At 42.7% G+C, this 22,066-nt stretch overlaps 1 protein-coding gene across 1 annotated transcript in view; it reads left to right on the top strand.

The window, feature by feature from the left end:
* OTOF (otoferlin) overlaps window positions 1-22,066 on the top strand; it is a 214,156-nt gene that overhangs the window by 76,213 nt on the left and 115,877 nt on the right. Inside the window, exon 4 of the mRNA XM_058164751.1 lies at window positions 19,016-19,115. Within this exon, the coding sequence (XP_058020734.1) occupies window positions 19,016-19,115 (100 nt within the window). The remainder of the gene's footprint in view (window positions 1-19,015; window positions 19,116-22,066) is intronic.

The raw sequence follows: 22,066 nt of genomic DNA, 5'->3' as shown, positions 1-22,066 counted from the left end.
AAAATAAATCACAAAAGGTGATCACATGGCCCTGGGACACTGCAACCGTCATAAATATGAACCAATTGCCAGCATCCAAATATAGATCGGCTGGCCATTGATCAGGTGGCCATGGGGATGCTGCGGTGGTCTTAAGTGTGAAAAACGGTCATAAGTCACTTTTTTTCAGTGATGTTGTAACTTTGAACAGTCACTAAGTGAAATGTTGTAAGTCGAGGAATATTTGTAATAACTGGTCTTCTCTTGTTGTGCCTTTGGGGTCCTCTTCAAGACTGGAATGGGACCATATACTCTGTTAAATTATTGTACTTAGTCACAATTTCATGTCCTAAGGCAGGGGTCTCCAACCTTGGTCCCTTTAAGACTTGTGGACTTCAACTCCTAGAGTCCCTCAGCCAGCAAAGCTTTTAAGACAATACTGGATCTTATGAATCTAGAATCTAGAGAGATAGTACTTGTCATTTCCTAATGAAAATGCAAATTGAACTATTACCCCAAAAGCATAGCTCTAATACAGCAGATATCAGATATTTATGATTAGTGGAAGTAGGATCCTCCCCTATTAATATGAAGTAGTCTCTGTGGAATCTTAATTACATTAATACATTAATCCAGGGGTGGTATTCACTTACCTTCACTACCAGTTCTCAAATGTGAGCATGTGCACTCAGAGCGTCAAAAACGGGGCGTGATGAGCATCAAAAATGAGGCCTCCGCTACCGATTCGCCCGAACCAGTTAGAACCAGCTAAATATCACCACTGCGTTAAGCATTGCATTGTTCTTCACTTGAACCTAATCATGATACAAATATGTGCTGGCAATGTATTTTTTTTCTACCCCAACCTTGGACATTGCCTTTATCTCATCTCATCTCATCCCAGCTCATCTCATCTCATCTCAGAGTGTGACAGGTTTACCTTCTTAGCTGAATTATTGTTAAAGTATATTGTTTTCTAATAAAGTTAACATCTTCCAATGGCAATAACAAGATCTAGAAAAAGATTTGTTCCCTGTTAGGTTGGAGGAAGTCAAATTTGAACTGATGAAGATGAAGAGCTGCATTTGAGCAGCAAATTTCATACTGGTATAGCTCTGCCACACCGCTAAGTGGCATGGTGACCTGGAGGTGGAGCTCTCGCCTCACAATCAGGAGGCTGTAAGTTTGATCCTAGGTAGTGGCAGATATTTCTCTCTTTGAGCACAATGAGTTATTTTCTCCTGTGAATTCCGGGTAGCCATCAGGGAGGGCATCCAGCCAGTAAACGCTCAAGGTCTATTCAGTTGCCCTGACTCCACCCCAATACAAGGGATTACAGGGTCATTAAAAGAAAAAAATAGTTTTACCAACCAACTGTAGGCGGACAGCATTTAATGGGGAAAGATTCTCAATAATATTACATAAAAGCAGCAGTCAAATCCCCAAATGACCATCCTATTCCTGCTCACTCTTCCCACGTCAGTTTACATTTTTATACTAAAAAATAATTTATTACTCTCCTCACACTAACATATTTTTGTTGTAAACTACACAAGGAAAATTCTGTTTTATAGAGTACCTGCACTTTAAAAAAAAGTTATTTTTCTGCCATCTGTAAATATCTGGTTTAAAATTCAAAATATGTATTTATAAACATTTGTGTGCTGCCTTCACACAATTCTATGCAGCTATTTCTACTTCCCTATATATTCACTTCTACCATACCTTTCTCCAGCCTAATCTCCTTGAGTTTGTTACTTATAGCTTTTCAGCGTAAAAGCTGAATAAAAAAGGAACTGTAAAGAACTTATTAATATTTTAAGATCAACAATATAAAGTCTATATGCTTTTTTGTTCCTGGCTAAATGTAGAGTAGAATTGTAATTTTACAAAACAAATCTCTGAGGAGAAAAGGGGACCTTTTGTAAGGAAAGACAGAATGAAAGTGGAAATATTTTAATATGTTTTAAAATTAAAGAAGTTTGGTCAGTATATTGAATTTATACTACTTTTCTAATATTTATTCCCCAACCCCAAATCCTGCAATCATGGTGGGAGGATGAGCAAATAACATCAAGAGTGTATACCAAGAATATACACTCCCAGTAGGGTCACCACAGATCTGAAAGTCATCCCAGGTGCCCAGCTAAACCAAGCAGATATGTACATTTGTTGGCAGTGATTTAGGAACATGCTGTGTTCTGTGATCTTCTTTTAGTGACCATAATTGGGGCCAAGGCAATGGCAAACCATTTCTGAAAAATTAGTAAAATGAGGACTCAAATTGTTGAGGACAATATGAAAATAATGCTTACATTATAAACTGTCCAGCAAGTGCTGTAAACTGCCCAGTGATTGCACTATAGGGTGGTATATTAGTCTAAATGCTGTTGCTATTAGAATATAAATTCAGGGCGGAAAGAATTCTATCCACATCTCTTAATCGATAAAGAAAATTAAACAAAACCATCAGAGCCAGAAGAAGTACATCTCTGGAAAATAATTGATGTAGGAGAAACAGCAGGAAATTGATTTTGTCCAACATGGCCTGCTATTTCTGCCATTTTTTAAAAAACAACAACTAGCTGGTTACTGATGGAAATGGAATAAAGCTCTATCAGATCCTCAGCCTTATCCAGCAAAGTTTATTCAGGACTGATGGAATAAAATCTTTCACAGAGCACGTAGTAGAACCTGTTGTGGCCTGTCAGCCTCTGGCCCCTCCAGCAGCCGAATCAGATGAGGAGGAATGGGAGTCAAGGTCAGGATCAAGGCAACCTGAGAGCTCAGAGAGGGAAGAGGAATGGAGCTGGCAGAGACAGAGCCTGGGCCATCTATCAGCCCTCAGATGGAGAGTCAACAGCCCTCAGGTCTGGGGGTGGCTGATTAGGAAGAGGAGGAACCGCTGGGTCCAGTGCCTGATATGCGGATGTGCAGATGCCAGAGGAAAGGAGAGCAGTGGAAATCTGTGGGCTGATCCTTGGGAAGGAAAAGTCATCACTGCTAGCAAAGCCCTACCCTAACTCTGGGGATAAAAGTCAGGGGGCAGAGATGAACAGATGTGGCAGACAACTATTCATCTCCTTGTTAGTCTTTGATGAAATAGAAAGTTTTTGCCAGGGCTGCTCCTGATAAAAGAATCATCGATTTAACTTCAGAGGATTTGTCGTGTTTGGGGAGCTGGGTCAGAATGGAACCATAGAATTGATTGTCACATGATTGAAACCAATATAAAAGAATGTTAGACAGATTAATGGAGGAGATGTGTGTCAGTAGCTATTATTTCTGGTTAGCCAGCACTGATAATGTTTCCTAGATTGGTAATGAAACATCTGCAAGAGAACCACCAAGCTCAGAGAGCACCAAGGACCCTAAATATCCAGCATGGTCAAGAGCCAGCAGGGCAAAGCAACAAGAGATTCAGAAACCAGATTTATGGCTTCCAATTTGATCTTGGAGCTCCCTAGAGAACCTTTCTCCACTCATTATTTCTTAGCCCAAACTATTTTACAGGTTTGTTGTTGCAAGGATAAAATGAGAAGAGCCCTGCCTGTCAATTCCTTAAACTCCTAGAGAAAAAGTAGGTTGTACATATAACAATATGCTTTTAAAGAATTAAAATTATTTCCGAAATCAAAGGAAGAACGCCACTGAGTATCATTTACCAGGGAACATGAATAGGAGGCTATTATTGTAATTATGTTGTGCTTGGAGGCTTCCCAGGGGCATTGTTAAATGAAGAGATGCTGGACTAGATGGGCTTTTGGTCTGTTCTATCCTTCCATGTAAATGTTTTTGTTTACGGTTTATGGGCAACTTAAATCGCTTTCTGTTTTCAACTTGAGTACCTCTGCTAATAAAGTATGCTTTGTTTTTCCTTTTTCAGCGAAGGACAGAAATTTTAAGTTGCCTGATTCTGTAAAGTTAGTTTTCTAATTTGCAAAGTGGGATAGCAATTCAAAGAATCCAAATTACTTGTTTGCTTGCTTGTTTTTTAATCCAGGTAGGTGAAGCAGGGGGTGACTGTTGTTCTGTTATGTGTAGGGGGATTTTGTGCCCTCACCTCGGTCCATTGTGCCTAGTTTGTGGTGCAGGCGGCAATCCTAAATCTCCTACCTTTTTTTTTAAAATGAGTTAACACAACATTATTAGGGGTGGGTTTCACAATTTTTTGCCTTCTGCGCATTGTTTTGGTATTGGTAAGGCGTTCTGCGCATTGTTTTGGTATTGATAAGGTGTTCTGTGCATTGTTTTTGTTATGTATCTTTAAATATTTTGGCGGGAAACAAGCACGTTGCTGATTGGTTGAAGCCGCCGGTTAAACAGTATATAAGGAGAGGTTTTTCCCCAGCCAGGTTGCTGGGTTCACCCTATATTAAAGAGCTGTTGTCACTACCCTGGTCTCCAGCCTCGTTACTTCCCGAACTTAACACTGACGACGAAGGTGGGATATCGAGGCTAAGGAGCACCAGAACCGAGCTGAAGCACGGAAGAACCGAACCCAGCAAACACAGGGCAGAAACGCGGAGATGGCCAGTTACACTCCGCCCGCGCCGTTTGACCCAGCCAGAGAGAAATGGGGCGTACATGACCCGTTTGAGCTTTCTAAACAAGCGAACTGCAAGGAGTTCAGACAACATAAAGGGCATACTTCTTGAGCCACTGCGGTCCGAGGTCATCGACATCGCGGAAGCCCTGGCAGAGCCAACGCCGGTACAATCGGTATCGTGGCAAACTCTGCAAACCCTGCTAAAAACCATTTCGCGAACGCCGTCCAAATCGTGCGGCGTTTTGAATTTGGAGGCCGACAGCAGAGAGGCGAATCCATGGCGACTACATGGCCGCCCTGCGGAAAGCCTCCAAAGACTGTGGGTACCGAGACCTGGCGAGGTGCTGCTGAGCAACTCATCAGGGGTCAGAGACATGCGTTTGCGAGGCGGCTGCTATCGAAAAGCAATCTGCGCTGGCAAACGCCTGGGCGAAGCCAGAGCGCATGAAATGTCCACCCAAGCGGAGACCCTGCAAAAGCCACTCACACCAAAGGCGAGCACAAAGTCAACCCGGTGCACCAGAGAGATCCAGACCGAATCCGGCGGTGAGGATGAGGAAGGGTTTGCCGAACCGAGAACGGCAAAGAAGACCGGGACGAATCGGAAGTTGCGGAGGTCAACACCAGCGCCAACGCTGCAAGTTCAAGGCGCTACATGTCGGCGTACGAGAAGAAGGGCACCTAGCTCAAGTCTGTCGAGCTCCCCAACCTTCCGCCGAAAATTCAAATCGGCCAATCAGGCGCGGGATCGGCAAGGCGACCCGTGATTGGCTCAAACAAAAAGGCGCGAACTTCAATACCAAACGACGGTGGTCATAGGCGCGCCTCAACCCGGTGGAGAAGAAGATCTTCACCAAGCCAAAATAGAAGGAGTGCGGTGCCGACTCGAAGTGGACACGGGTCAGCGATCACCATCATGTCCTGGGACACTTTGGCGAAGTCACTGCCATCAGTCATGAGCGCCACCTGCAAACACAACGGCTCTGAGTCCACGACTACCAAGGGAATCGCATCCCTGTTAGAGGACCACCTCCGTCCAGTCGAGTCGGACCACACAAGAAGACCCTGCCCATCACGATCGTCGAAGGGACCCTGCCTGGTTGTTGGGACTAGACTGGTTTCGTGCACTGGGCATGGGGTGACTGGCATCTACAAGTGACTGTAACCTGAAAGACATACTCATGAGCGAGTTCGAAGATGTCTTCAAGGACTGCCTGGGCAAGTACAAGGGAACCCCTATTTCCTTCAACTTAGACCCCCAGGTAGCCCCCATTAGGTTAAAGGCAAGGAGTGTCCCTTTTGCCCTGAAACCTAAGATTGACAAGGAGCTAGATAAGCTCATAAATCAGGGATTCTGGTGCCAGTCGATCACGCAAAGTGGGAGACACCAATCGTCACCCAGTAAAACCAGATGGGTCAGTTAGAATCTGCGCTGACTACAAGGCGACATTAAACAAAGCCTTACAGAAAAGCGCTTACCCGGTTCCCGTGGTGCAACACTTGCTGCACTCATTGGGGCAAGGGCAAGTCTTTGCAAAGTTAGACTTAGCTCAAGCCTATCAACAACTGCCCGTGAGCGCCAACACGAAGCCCAAGCGATTGTAACTCACAGGGTGCTTTCAAGTGTACCCGATTACAATTTGGGGTGAGTGTGGCACCGGGCTGTTCAAAATTTAATGGAGCGACTTCTGCAAGGGCTCCCAGGGTAGTTCCCTACTTGATGATGTATTGATATCAGCGAAAATTTAGAGGAATTGGGGAGCGTTTGAGAAAAGTTCTGGGCATTTTCGGTCAGCGGACTAAAGGTTAAAGTGAACAAATGCCAGATAGGGGTAGAATCATGAGTTCTTGGGCTACGAATAGACAAGAAAAATTCACCCACTGAGAGCAAGGTCAAGGCAATCAGAAAGGCTCCAGCGCCCAAAAACAAAACAGAGCTACAGGCATTCCTGGGGCTAGTGAATTTTACGGTCTTTTAAAAACAAAGCGACCGTTGCTGAACCGCTGCATAAGCTTCTGGGAAAAATACTGTTTGGTCTTGGGGAAAGTCGGAAGCTAGGGCTTTGAAGCAGTAAAAACCTGCTCTCAAGCGATAGCCTGCTGATCCAGTATAGCTCATTGCCATTAGTACTGGTTTATGCCTCCCCTTACGGGGTGGGGGCTGTGCTCAGCCACAGACTTCCAAACGGCACAGAAGCCCCTATAGCCTTCTACTCCAGAACGATGTCCTCCACAGAGAGGAACTATAGCCAGTTGGATAAGGAAGCGCTAGCCATTGTGTCAGGGGTAAAAAAGTTTCACGAATACGTTTTTGGGAGAGACTTTGAAATTGTTACTGACCATAGACCGCTGTTAGGGATACTGGCTGGCGACCGCCCAACGCCTGTGGCACTTTTGCCACGATTGACCCGATGGACTATCTTCTTAGCCGCTTATTCCTACAAGCTGCAGCATCGACCGGGAAAAGAAGTGGGGCATGCGGACGCTTTAAGCAGATGCCCACTACCAGGGGCGATCGAAGACCCCACTCCGGGGACGCCCATCCTGCTAATTGACTCTTTGGACTCTGGCCCAGTCACATCTAAGGAAGTGGCTCGGGCATCATACCGGGACATTATGTTAAGGACTGTACTCGGTTGGGTACAAAGAGGGTGGCCCGCTGCGCCGGGCGAGCGTATTAAGGAATTTGTAAAACGTGAGGGAACTCTCGGCTCAAGGGGTGCCTGTTATGGGGTGATCGGTGGTAATCCCGGATAAATTGAGGGAAATGGACCTCCTCCACGAGGTCACCCAGGGATCGTAAGGATGAAGGGGCTAGCAAGAAGCTATGTGTGGTGGCCACTAATGGACTCAGAAATTGCTGAGAGGGTAGGAAAATGCCAGGCTTGCCAAGAGTCCAGACCTCTACCCCCAACGGCCCCAGTCAGGGATTGGGAAAAACCCCAAGGGCCCTGGTCAAGAATCCACATTGATTTTGCTGGCCCTTCCACGGCCAAACCTTCCTAGTGGTTGTCGGCGCATTCTCTAAATGGTTGGAGATCATTCTCATGAAATCCATGACAGCCGAGGCAGTAATCGCAGCCCTCACCTGCAACCCACGGGTTGCCTGACACTCTGGTATCCGACAACGGCCCGCAATTCACGGCAGCCCAGTTTGAGAATACTTGGCAGATGAGGGCATCCGACATGCCCTCTCTGCGCCTTTCCACCCTGTCGAATGGCCTTGCAGGCGTTCCGTCCGGGCGCTAAGGAGGCGTGTCAGGCTCAAGCCAGGTGACTGGCAAACAAAGATAGATTTCTTTCTGGCCGTTCAGCATAGAACCCCAGCACTGCTACAGGCAGAAGCCCAGCGAATTATTGATGGGGCGGAAACTCCGGTGCCCACTTGACGTTTGAATCCCATTACACCAGAGGGTTACAAGGGGAACTGGAAAAACAGAGAAATGGGCATAGGCGAAGTGTGGGCCCGCAACTATGGGGACGGCCCAAGTTGGCTAGCAGGGCAAAGCAACAAGAGATTCAGAAACCAGATTTATGGCTTCCAATTTGATCTTGGGGCTCCTAGAGAACCTTTCTCCACTCATTATTTGAACCCACAGCTGACCATAACCGGGAGGCGCAAGACTTAGCTGAGTTCCCAGAGGTCCAGCGGCGCCATCAGGTTCCCGATGGAAACAGCAGGAAATTGATTTTGTCCAACATGGCCTGCTATTTCTGCCATTTTTTAAAAAAAAACAACTAGCTGGTTACTGATGGAAATGGAATAAAGCTCTATCAGATCCTCAGCCTTATCCAGCAAAGTTTATTCAGGACTGATGGAATAAAATCTTTCACAGAGCACGTAGTAGAACCTGTTGTGGCCTGTCAGCCTCTGGCCCCTCCAGCAGCCGAATCAGATGAGGAGGCATGGGAGTCAAGGTCAGGATCAAGGCAACCTGAGAGCTCAGAGAGGGAAGAGGAATGGAGCTGGCAGAGACAGAGCCTGGGCCATCTATCAGCCCTCAGATGGAGAGTCAACAGCCCTCAGGTCTGGGGGTGGCTGATTAGGACGAGGAGGAACCGCTGGGTCCAGTGCCTGATATGCGGATGTGCAGATGCCAGAGGAAAGGAGAGCAGTGGAAATCTGTGGGCTGATCCTTGGGAAGGAAAAGTCATCACTGCTAGCAAAGCCCTACCCTAACTCTGGGGATAAAAGTCAGGGGGCAGAGATGAACAGATGTGGCAGACAACTATTCATCTCCTTGTTAGTCTGTGATGAAATAGAAAGTTTTTGCCAGGGCTGCTCCTGATAAAAGAATCATCGATTTAACTTCAGAGGGTTTGTCGTGTTCGGGGAGCTGGGTCAGAATGGAACCATAGAATTGATTGTCACATGATTGAAACCAATATAAAAGAATGTTAGACAGATTAATGGAGGAGATGTGTGTCAGTTGCTATTATTTCTGGTTAGCCAGCACTGATAATGTTTCCTAGATTGGTAATGAAACATCTGCAAGAGAACCACCAAGCTCAGAGAGCACCAAGGACCCTACATATCCAGCATGGTCAAGAGCCAGCAGGGCAAAGCAACAAGAGATTCAGAAACCAGATTTATGGCTTCCAATTTGATCTTGGGGCTCCCTAGAGAACCTTTCTCCACTCATTATTTCTTAGCCCAAACTATTTTACAGGTTTGTTGTTGCAAGGATAAAATGAGAAGAGCCCTGCCTGTCAATTCCTTAAACTCCTAGAGAAAAAGTAGGTTGTACATATAACAATATGCTTTTAAAGAATTAAAATTATTTCCGAAATCAAAGGAAGAATGCCACTGAGTATCATTTACCAGGGAACATGAATAGGAGGCTATTATTGTAATTATGTTGTGCTTGGAGGCTTCCCAGGGGCATTGTTAAATGAAGAGATGCTGGACTAGATGGGCTTTTGGTCTGTTCTATCCTTCCATGTAAATGTTTTTGTTTACGGTTTATGGGCAACTTAAATCGCTTTCTGTTTTCAACTTGAGTACCTCTGCTAATAAAGTATGCTTTATTTTTCCTTTTTCAGCGAAGGACAGAAATTTTAAGTTGCCTGATTCTGTAAAGTTAGTTTTCTAATTTGCAAAGTGGGATAGCAATTCAAAGAATCCAAATTACTTGTTTGCTTGCTTGTTTTTTAATCCAGGTAGGTGAAGCAGGGGGTGACTGTTGTTCTGTTATGTGTAGGGGGATTTTGTGCCCTCACCTCGGTCCATTGTGCCTAGTTTGTGGTGCAGGCGGCAATCCTAAATCTCCTACCTTTTTTTTTTTAAATGAGTTAACACAACATTATTAGGGGTGGGTTTCACAAATTTTTGCCTTCTGCGCATTGTTTTGGTATTGGTAAGGCGTTCTGCGCATTGTTTTGGTATTGGTAAAACGTATTGGTAAAGCGGCCACCACATTTTCCAGGCTTACAAAGAGAATATGGCATAATAAGAAGCTGATGGAACATACAAAGATCCAGGTCTATAGAGCCTGCATCCTGGGCACACTCTTGTACTGGAGTGAGTCTTGGACCCTTTACGTACGGCAGGAGAAAAAGTTGAACACCTTTCATATGCGCTGTTTCCGACGTATTTTTGGCATCACCTGGCAGGACAAAGTTCCAAATAGCGCAGTCTTGGAACGTGCTGGAATTTCTAGCATGTATACACTACTGAAACAACGATGTCTACCCTGGCTTGGGCATGTCGTGAGAATGGCTGATGGTCAGATTCCAAAAGATCTCCTGTATGGAGAATTAGTGCAGGGAACGCGCCTCAGAGGGAGACCACAGCTGCGATATAAGGATATCTGCAAGAGGGACCTAAAGGCCCTGGGAATGGACATTAATAACTGGGAAACCTTGACCTCTGATCGTTCAGCTTGGAGGCTAAAGATGCAGCATGGCCTTCTTCAATTTGAAGAGACACTTGTTCGGCAGGCTGAGGCAAAGAGGCAGTCCTGGAACCAGCGAAATCTGGGGGCTGGGCAGGGACAGAATGTATCTGCCCTCAGTGTGGAAGGGATTGCCACTCTCGAATTGGCCTTTTCAGCCACACTAGATGCTGTTTTAGGATCTCTTTCCAGAGCACGATACCATAGTCTTTTGAGACTGAAGGATGCCAATGCAAAAAATGCCTACTGCACATGCACTTTGTTCGTGCGCATGCCTTCCACGCATGTGCCTGGCGTCAAAAATGTGGCTAAATAGGACAACATTGCGTCTGGCAGTTGCCACTACCAGTTCACCTGAACCAGTCCGAACTGGCTAAATGCCACCTCTGAATGTTATATAAAAAACTGAAAACAGAAAAGTGTTCATAGGCAGAGATCAGCAACCAAGAAAGAGGCAAGCATTTAGAATGAACTTTGATGAAAGTCACTAATAGTAATAAAAGGGTTTCTTGAAGTATATTCAGAACAAAACAAAAAAAAAGAATCAGTGGAGCACCTGCTCAGTGAAGTTTGAAACATGCTAACAAAAAAGGGAGGGAGAGCTACATTATTCAGTTCTATTTTGTTTCAGAATTTCCCAGGAAAAAAGGATGCGCTTCACCAGGAAATTGTGATAAGGAAGATGAACAGGTAGAATAAACTTGTGATTGATAGAAACATAGGCAGGAAATACCTCTTTATTTTGAATAAATTTAAAAGCTTATATGGGCTGCATCCTGGGGGACAGAAGGATAATCTCAGGGAATCCATTTTATTATCTTTAATAAAACCCAGAGAATTATGACTGGAAAATGGCAAACAGTCTCTTATCTTCAAGAAGAGGAAAAAGAAAGATCCAGTCTGACTTTGCTAAGCATCTGAATAAATCATAGTTTTATTTGTAAACATGCTGAAAATAATATGGTAATTATTAGATATTATCTCAAATTTGTCAAGGACAAATCTTTCCAGTTTAATTTTATCTCATTTTTTTAAAAATCAGAAAATTCCTTAATAGATTGTGGGAACGCTTCTAGACATAATATAGTTTCACTTCAGCAAAGTCTTCTCTCAGGTAACCCTGACGACACAGATGAACCTCCAGGTGGCCTCAACAACTCTCTGAAATAGTGCACATGACCAGCTGTCTGAAAGGAGTATAAATCGTTCCATTCCCCACCATCCACTCTGAGCTGAATAAGTTCTTGGTTGAGAAACTAAATGTCTTCAAAGAAAAACATAAAGTCCAGTTTCCTCTTGAAAAAGCACCTTTGGGACAACTATGACCTGGATGACTGAGAATCTCCAAAGACATTTGTCCAATAAAGAAATTATTAAGCTTAACTATGTTCAACATGACATAGGGCAGGGGTTTCCAACCTTGGCAACTTTAAGCCTGGAGGACTTCAACTCCCAGAATTCCCCAGCCAGCAAAGCTGGCTGGGGAATTCTGGGAGTTGAAGTCCTTCAGGCTTAAAGTTGCCAAGGTTGGAGACCTCTGACTTAGGGGACATATGATAACATTCTTCAAATACCTAAAAGAATGTCACATAGGAAGCCTTTCTTTTTGTTTTGCAGTGCTAATAGTTATGTATCTCTGCCTCAGCCATGACTGCACTGGCATGCCGTAGAGGCTTTGACTTAGTGTTTAGACTCTGCTGGGGTCTAGGTCAACATCAGTGACTTTAAGAGAGATCTAGGAGTCCTGATGGACAACCACAGTAAGTGTGCTGCAGCTGCCAATAAAGCCAATGTAATCCTGGGCTTCATTAACGGAGGGAAAGAATCAAGATCACATGAAATATTAGTACTGCTATATACTGCCTTGGTAAGACCACACTTGGAATACTGCACCCAGTTCACAATATAAAAAGATGTTGAGACTCTAGAAAGAGAACAGAGTAGAGCAACAAGGATTATTAGGTGCCTGAAGGCTAAAACATATGATGAACAGATGCAGGAACTGGGTATATCTAGTCTAGTAAAGAGAAGGACTAGGGGTGACATGATAGCTGTCTTCCAATATTTGAGAGGCTCTCAGCCTATTCTCCAAAGCTCCTGAGGGCAGGGCAAGAAGCAATGGATGGACACTTATCAAAGAGTGGTCCAACCTAGAACTAAGGAGAAATTTTCTGACAGCAAGAACAGTTAATCAGTGGAATGGTTTGCCTTCAGAAGTTATGGATGTTCCTTCACTGGAGGTTTTTAAGAAGACATTGGGCAGCATTTTGTCAGGAATAGTATAGAGTTTCCTGCTTGGGCAGGTGATTGGACTAGAAGACCCCAAGGTCCCTCCCAATCTATTATTGGAACTCTGCATTCGGTTATTAAAATATAGCAGTTCTCTTATTGGCTGGTGAAAAGCAAACAGAGGTACATAACATCTGCACTATGGTCATTGGATTGGCTTCCAATTGTTTTTCAGATGCAATTCAAAGTACTGATTTTAAGCCATAAAGCTCTTTATAGCTCTACTAATTGTACTGTCTGTTGTGATCTTAACAGCCAAGAGTCTTCTTGGTTACTGAGGTTACAAAAGGGAGAAATAAATAGAGCACTTAAGTTTCAGAAAAGCAGAATCCAATTAAAAACCTTCCTAACAGTAAGAATATTTGACAGTAAATCCAATCATTCAGATTGCTAATATGCTGTCCTTCACTGAATAGGTTCAAGCAGAAGCTGCATAGTAATTTTACTGGAGGCTTTCTTGGTCTTGGATTCTGTGGCCTAAATTGGTTCCTTCCCTGGGACCAACTTCTTCGTGAGCTGCTGAATCCCCTCAGTTAGTTGCATTCAAGCAGAGGCAGAGGCAGAGGCAGAGATCAGCCAGGGATGCTTCAGTTTAGATTTCTGGACTAAACAGTGTCGGATTTGATGGTCAGATCCGTCCTTTTAACACCCTGTTTCTGTAATTCTCCAGTAAGCTTAGAATAATTCTTTTTGATCTTGTGACTCTGCTGGCCCTAAATGACCGTCAAATTTCAGCTGCAGGAAACAGTGAAGAAGAAAGATGAGTGTTTATCAAAATTTAGCATGAGCTGATATGGACAGTACCTTAAAAACCAGAAACAGACCAGCCTCCTTGCACAGTGTATGCATTATTCATAGTACTGCTGGTGAAATGAAACTAGCAAACATGAGCTGTTCATTTTTTAATAGGCTACATGTTACTTTATCTGTCTACAAGCAGAACAAATGCTGTCACCTGTCAGTTTCCCCAATGCAAATGATAGATGAATGAACTTCTGCAGAGGACATGATGATGATTATCATGACAATGTTGGTTTTTCCGTTTCTTGAAAGTAATAGCAACTGCATATCCTCCCCTATTGCTGTATCAAAAATTTTAAGCTGTTATATTTTTTTTTAATTCCACACTCTTTTACTCCCCATCTGTGGAATTCCGCTCCAGAATATTGCTATCCCTCCTGCTTTCTATCAAATTCAAGGGTTTTTTCTTCTTCTTTTTAATCTTTCTACCCTCTTATCCCTGTTTCTCAAGAGAATATGGAACTTGAGTATGCTTACCTGTCAATTGTTCCTTTCTTGACTTTAATTTTCATTACCCTTCCTATTTTCTGTTGGTTTCCCTGTAGAATTTTTGACTATGTGCCTTTTAAGGCTACGGAACGGCCTGATTTTGCATTTTAAAGCAATATCTAATATGGAGTGATAGAAGGGTGGATAACATGGAATCATTGAACTTAACTGATTTTTAAATAAGCCCATCAAATGTAGCAAGATTCAGGGGATCTCAGTGAAACTCTGTGCTCACTGGCAATGCACGTATAGTTTTCAGCATTAGTCTTTGGAATACGAATGGGAGCCAGATTGATAGGTGCTTTGAAGATTATTATGTAATCCTACTAATTTGCAAACCATTCTTGATACACGCTCTGCTTCCCCCCCCACCCCCTTTGTATGGAAATGAATAGAGTTGTACGGTGTGGTAGAAAATACTGATTATATACCATCAAGTCAGTGTCACCTCTTAGCAACCACACAAATAGATTCTTCTCCATGGTGGTAGAAAACTCACCTCTAAAGAAAGCCAAAGACTGAGGAAATTCAAAAACTGGTTTCTTTAGTTACAATAATTAACAAGTAAATACATTGGTCACTTAGGCTCCTAGCAAAGAATATAAGGTTACATCCTATTTTAAGAAATAGAAATCATGATTATATACCATCAAGTTGCTTTTTATTCCATTATATACCATCAAGATGCTATTTACTACATAGACAGATTTTGTTCATGAAAATCTATCCCTAATTTGGTCTTTAAGTTCTTCCAATGATTGATCTATTGACACTGTAACTGAGTCCATCCACTTCACTGCTAGTCATCTTCTTCTTTTTGCTTCCAATTTTTCCAGCATTAGAGCCTTTTCCAAAGCATACCCTAAGTGAATAATAGTTTTACAATGTAATATAATTATTATACTATTACTAGAATTGTTAAAATTTATGATAAGGCAAATATTGAATATTGAATTACATAAGCAGAATATACATGCTGATACGGAAAGCTGTAAAATTGTTTTACAAGATAAAGTTCAAGATAAGGAAGTAAAGGATATCATCTCTGGAAGCAGGAGAAAGGACCAATTGCTTATCCAATTGGAAGGGACCCTTGGGGTCTTGTAGTCCAACCCCCTCAAGCAGGAGACTATATACCGGTGATGGCTAACCTTTTCCAAACCGAATGTACTCATGCACGCCCTTAACCCCAAAATGCAATGTGTGCAGCCCCTACGCATTCACCCCACCCCACGCATACACATGTAGCCCCCTGCATGCACCCCCCCACATGCATGATGATCCCTTGCATGCACCCCACCCCTCCATATGTGCAGCAGAGATCCAAAGACCAGCTGGCCAGCAGTAGGCATGCATGCATGTGCAACGGAACTAAACTGGGGCAACAGCTTGCATGCCATCTCTGGCACGCATGCCATAGATTCACCGTCATGGCCCTATAGCATTTCAGACAAATGGTTGTCCAATCTCTTCTTAAAAGCTTCCAGTGTTGGAGCACCAACTTCTGGAGGCAAGTCGTTCCACTGATTAATTGTTCTCACTGTCAGGAAATTTCTCCTTAGTTCTAGATCGTTTCTCTCCTTGATTAGTTTCCATCTGTTGTTTCTTGTCCTACCTTCAGGTGCTTTGGAGAATAGGATGACTCCCTCTTCTTTAGGCAGCCCCTTAGATATCGAAACATAGCTATCATGTTACCCCTGTCCTTCTTTTCAATAAACTAAATATACCCAATTCACAATCCATATGCATTAGTTTATCAAAGATACAGATACCAAGTAACTTACATGTAAATTATGAAAGTTATGGGTGCCCAGTACATTGTGCATTCATGTTTGTTTGCTTGTTTTTTCATCCTACCTTTATTATTTGAATAAATAACTCGGGGCAGAAAACATATCTCACACTCCTTCCTCCTCCACAAAAACCAAGTGAGGTGAGTTGGGCTGAGAGAGAGCGTGATTGATCCAAGTCATTCAGTCATGTTGCCAGATGTTATTGTTAAACATAAGAAGGTACCACTTCCTCTAAGCACCACAATGAGATGATGTGTTGCTGGCTATCCTCTGTCTAACAAGGCAGCTTTTATGAGGGGGATGCTGGATCCAAGCCAGCATAATCTCTCCAGAAGAAAGGAAGGATAATTGAGATCCTCCATGTCACTCTGGACAGCCGTTTCTCATTTCTTGTGAGTAGATCACAAAAACTGCCATGTTTACAATCAGAGTGGCTGAGAGTCAGGATTACATCAACTTCACAGTGTCAACCCTGAAGCTGGCTAGATGGTGGCCATCTTACTATTCTACTGGAGTTTTTCCTTCCTTCAAAGCTTCAGTGCTGACACAGACTGGAGCTGAAGGATAGGGAGGGGGTGTAGAGATAGATGGGGTGCTATAACCAAAACAATGTTCTTTCGCCTGGGAACCAGGGTCATGTGTTGGGAGGTAGAAACCAAAGTCATCCCACATCTGGACTGTGTGCTGATTGGACCATGTGACTGATGACAAACTTTTACTTTTAATTAAGGGGAAAATTGGTGGGAACTTTTAGATCTGGTTTTCACCAGGATCGTGCCAATATGACATGCTCTAATAAAATGTTCTTTGAGAAGACCTCATGCCTCAGAGTTATTTTGTTCGGGGGCCAGGGTGTTAGTTGGAACCCTGACACACAGTTGCAAAACAGCACCCATATGGACATTAAGCTTGACTAAACCTTATATTTTAATCACTTTTTTGGATTTAAAAAAATATTTTGCATATTGGAGAGGTTAAGACCCTTTGGACTGCCAAAATGTTACTGTATTCATCTGGAGAGTTTTTGCCTCCTAAAAGATGCTGATGTAAATCAGATTGGTTGGGTTCACACAATAGGCTGAATGGGCTTGAACAGTCTGGGGTTCAGCAAATCTTAACATCTTGCATGACGTGTCGTTGTGTTAAGTTATAATATGGTTTATTTGCTTGAGATAGCTTGCTTTGGAAACACAACAATGGGTGTTTATTTAACTCAGATTTAATTTTAAGCAATTGACGGAATCTAGCAACTGGGGGGATCAAATATTTAAACATCTTGACTTGTGCTACAATTCATAGCATCAAGTGTAGCAACTTGATCATCATCCATTTGTCAGTTGGGCTTGTTAGTGCTTTAAGAACCAGTCTGCAGCTCCCGTCAATGATTTCCCTTACAAATGGCTGCTCCTTACACTCTTTGATAGAATGACTCAAGAAGGTGTCACCAAGTGATCTGGCTGGGCTACAAGGCTGGTGCAGCAGGATGGAGAAAAAGAGACACAGATGTTTAATTAGGGTTTCTTTATAATTAATGGTATAATTTCTTCTGACTTTAGCTTTGGGGGAAGGTCAAAATCATATCTGGCACAATGTCCAAATACTGATATTGCAGTCAGAAGCTGGTAAATAGCAATGTGGCACAAGGAAGTCTGCAGAGGTGGACACAGTTTTGTAAATGCAAGTTATAGCTTCCCTGAGGCAGATTGCAGTTAAGCACTATTTGCACACAATAGCTAGCTGTGGCTTCCCAAATTTGCATATGTGCATATGGGATAAAAGGAAGAATTGCTATTGCATTATAGCTGGTGAATCTCTCTGTGTTGTTGGAATTGTTTATATGAATAATCCTTCATTTCAGCTTCTGTGATCATCCCAAATAACTTTCTGTAAGAACAATTTACAGAAAGTAAGTTCTTATTCTTGTTCTGTAAGAACAAGGGACACGGTGGCTCAGGGGCTAAGACGCTGAGCTTGTCAATCGAAAGCTTGACAGTTCAGCGGTTCGAATCCCTGGTGCCACGTAACGGGGTGAGCTCCCGTTCTTTGTCCCAGCTTCTGCCAACCTAGCAGTTTGAAAGCACGTAAAAAATGCAAGTAGAAAAATAGGGACCACCTTTGGTGGGAAGGTAACAGCGTTCTGTGCGCCTTTGGCATTTAGTCATGCCGGCCACATGACCACGGAGATGTTTTTGGACAGCGCTGGCTTTGAAACAGAGATGAGCACCGCCCCCTAGAATCGGGAATGACTAGCACACATGCGCAAGGGAAACCTTTACCTTTAAGAACAACCACGTGAGAGGATTTATTCAAAGTAAAAAGCAGGGTGAACTAAAGCGTCCTCCTGAGCTGCTTTTCACTTCAAAAATTTATTTGAGGGGTCATTTATCTGTATTTGTATATTGTATACCATTAGTTGCTCATTTCTTTGCTGTTCTGATCTCCTCACTGTTCTCCTCTAATACTTGCTTCCTGCTGTGTTTACGTTCCTCACCCTTAAAAGCCTGAGGAAGATATGTCAGTGGCAAGAGGATCCCCTGTGCACACTGTTGTTATCATTTCAGCAATGGCATTTCACACAGGAAAATAACTCCTACCCGCAACCTTTAAAAACTGTTGGCAAAGAGAATAGAAAATTAATCATTCTTTGGATATATGGATGGGGCAAAGCTCATTGGGAGAGTATCTGTATCATTTTCAAAAGGTCCTGCTTTCAATCTTCAGTATTTCCAATTAAAGGGGAGCTGGGGATGGGGAAGATCTTCCTTTGCCAGAAATCCTGGAGAGTAACTGTCTGTCAAAGCAGACAATGTAGGCTAGAGGACTCAAATGTCTTTCCTGAGTGAAGTCAGCTCCCTGTGTCCCTAATTACTTACAATTATGTACCAGCCTATCTTCAAAATGCTTGCCCTTCAACTGGATTTCCACAGTACACTAGACTAGGCTAAAATAAGCTATGATAGTTTGGTTTGGCATGTTGTGTGAACCTGGTGATCGTGTAAAGTCATAATCTAGTCTATTTGCATATGTCACCTTCTCTGAACAAAGCAATTGTACTTTGGTAATCCAACTTTAGAGTTTAAGAAATCGCACAAATGCAAGTTTACGCTTTCTCTCCTTTTTTTTCTAGCCATTTCTTCCCACAGGAACCCGATCATGCAGAAGTTTGTCTAGCCAAGATTTGTTTTCTAAGAATCTCACTGTATTTTCTGCTTGCTTTCTAGACTCGTTGGTATATTCCAGATGGTCCTGCAGAAAGTGGTGGAAGAAGGACAATTGAATGTGACGGACACCTTGATCGATGACAACAATGTGTCCATTCAAGTAAATATTGCAGTTTTACCCAAGGGGAAGTGGAGCCATTTTTATTCTGTCCATTGATTGATTAGGGTTTTTTTTTTTACTCCAACAATGGTGTTTCCATAATACTTAGATAAGCAGTTGTGCATGCAGATCGAAATCCAGCCTTTTGCATAGCTCCTTTCACTGCCTATGGATGGAGATGATAGAAGCTTGTGGACTGTCCTGAGATTGCATTGTTCATGGGAAAGGAACAATTTAATACCAATAGAAATAGCATTTAGGCTTATATACCACCCCATGACTCAGTTTACAATGTAAGCATTATTTGCATATTGCTCTCTACAATCTTAGTCCTCATTTTACCTGATCATGGAAGGATGGAAGGCTCAATCAACCTTAAGCCCCATCAGGATCGAACTCCAGGCTGTGGGCAGAGTTAACCTGCAATAGTGGATTCTAACCACAGCACCACGAGGGCTCTGTTGATTTATAAGTCTATCTTAATTGCTTATTTCTCAGTTTGGTCTGGCCTTTATGCATTCATGTTATATTGAACCAGGGGTGAAATGCTCCCGGTTTAGCCTGGATCATTCTATTCGGTAGTGATGGCGGTGGGTGGTTCGGAGAACCGATAGCAAAAATCCCTGCCCCGTCCCCCATGCCCAGCTGAGCTGTGCGATCATCAGAGGGTTTTTTTTTTAACTTTTTCTTCGGCCGAAGAAAAAATGCTTTTAAAAGTTAAAAAAAAAGCCTCTGATGATCGTGCGGTTCAGCTGGGATGGTCAGAGCCTTTTAAAAGCATTTTTTCTACAACCTCTTCAGAGGAAGAGGTTGTAAAAAATGCTTTTAAAAGGCTCTGACCATCCCAGCTGAGTTGCCTGGTGTCAGAGGGTTTTTTTTTCTTTTAAAGGCAAAAAAAATGCTTTTAAAAGAAAACAAAAGCCTCTGATGATCAGGCAACTCAGCTGGGATCGTCAGAGCCTTTTAAAAGCATTTTTTACAATCTCTTCGGCCGAAGAGGTTGTAGTAAAAAAGGTTTTTAAAGTAAAAAAAAAAGTTGGCCATGCCCACCCACATTACCCACCCCACCAAGCCACCAAGCCACCAAGCCACCAAGCCACGCCCACAGAACCGGTAGTAACAAATTTTACAATTCACCACTGTATTGAACCCAAAGTAGAGTCACCGTTTAACTGACACTAAACTTTCCTCACTGAAACCAAGTCACAGGTTGCATACAGTTGACTTTAGGGAACTATGAAAATAATTGGGGATTTCAAATCAGTCCTTGCAGATGTTTGTAAGCCCCTTCAGGGAGTGCTTGCTAAAGTCTTTGCCCAGCTCCAGTTCATATGAATGTCAAATTCACATCTAAACCTCCTCCTTATGTCATGAAGAAATGTTTTAAAAGGTCATAGATCATTTTTCTTTTTTTATAAAAGCTATAGAATAATGTTCTGACTGTATAGTCCAGGGGTCCCCAACCTTGGCAACTTTAAGACTTGTGGACTTCAACTCCCAGAATCCCAGAATTCTAGGAGTTGAAGTCCATAAGTCTTAAAGTTGCCAAGGTTGAAGACCTCTGGTATAGTCCATAGAGTTCCATTCCACAAGGTCCCAGCTGTTCAAGGGTGCAATTTAATGGACTTATTGGAGAACATGAAAGACCAGCATTTGAGGATTGTTGGTTTTTTAAAAAAACCAAAACAAAATAGTGCAAGGGGCACTCTCTTTCTCCCTCTGTCCAATCAATATTTAATTTCTCTTTCAGTAAGTATACACAACAGGATGTACCGTAATATAAAAGTGTGCTACTTCCTAAATTGTGTTATGAAGTTTGCTTCTGCTCCAAGGTTTGTTTGTTTTTTTGGTCACACTTTGTTTTCAAACATTGCTTTTACCATGACCTTACATTCACCCAATTTTAGCAATCCAAGTTTTTTAACCCATGTCTAAAATCACCCAGTGTTTATGTCAGTATAGAAATACTTGGGCAAGGCATGTAATTTACTACCTTATTCAGTAACCATGGGAACCACACATAGAAAAGGAGAGCAAGTTAGGAACCTCCCTTCTATATATATATTTATTTATTTCTATTTCTGTTGTCGTTCAGTAGACCAGTGTTGGGATTAGCTGGAGAAAAGATAAATAGAGACTGGGAGCGGAAAGTCATTTTGCAAAATATTGAATCAGCTTTACTGATTTGAAAGAGACTAGGGAGAGGCTGCAAAGCTGTGGATTTGGTGATGCCTGTTTCAGGTTTAAAACATTGTTTCTTGCTTTAGTTTGTTTTCCATTGTTTTCTGTCACCCCCATCACTGGTGCATCCTCTGAGGAGGAATTGCAACGGAGCTTGCAATTTTAAGCTTTTATTTTGATGGCAGCGGAAGCCTTTGGAGCTTTTGTTGACATGACCAGAGAGACAGGCCTGAGTGGGGCGGGGGAGGGGGGAGTTCAGCCGGCACATTGTTCCAGGACCCATGAAGCTCAAAGGGGGCCCATGAAGGGGAATTTTTTTTTTAAAAAAAATTACAAAATCAAATTTTTAAAAAGAAAAACAATATTGGATATAAACTTCATACTCTATACATTGTGTGTATAGCGAAACCTATGGTGGCCTCTGGTGGCTCAACAGACTAAGCAGTCTGTTATTAACACAGCTGCTTGCAATTACTGCTTGCAATTACTGCAAGTTCAAGTCCCACCAGGCCCAAGGTTGACTCAGCCTTCCATCCTTTATAAGGTAGGTAAAATGAGGACCCAGATTGTTGGGGGGGCAATAAGTTGACTTTGTATATAATATACAAATGGATGAAGACTGTTGCTTAACACAATGTAAGTCGCCCTGAGTCTTCGGAGAAGGGCGGGATATAAATTCAAATTAAAAAAAAACTGCCTTGCAACCCTTGTTTGTTATAATCCTTATTAATCTGAAACTCAGTGAACAGTTATTTATGTAATTTATTGAA

The sequence above is a fragment of the Ahaetulla prasina genome, chromosome 1 (assembly GCF_028640845.1).
Source record: "Ahaetulla prasina isolate Xishuangbanna chromosome 1, ASM2864084v1, whole genome shotgun sequence".
Taxonomy (NCBI): Eukaryota; Metazoa; Chordata; class Lepidosauria; order Squamata; family Colubridae; genus Ahaetulla; species Ahaetulla prasina.
This window is presented reverse-complemented; position numbering and strand designations above follow the sequence as displayed.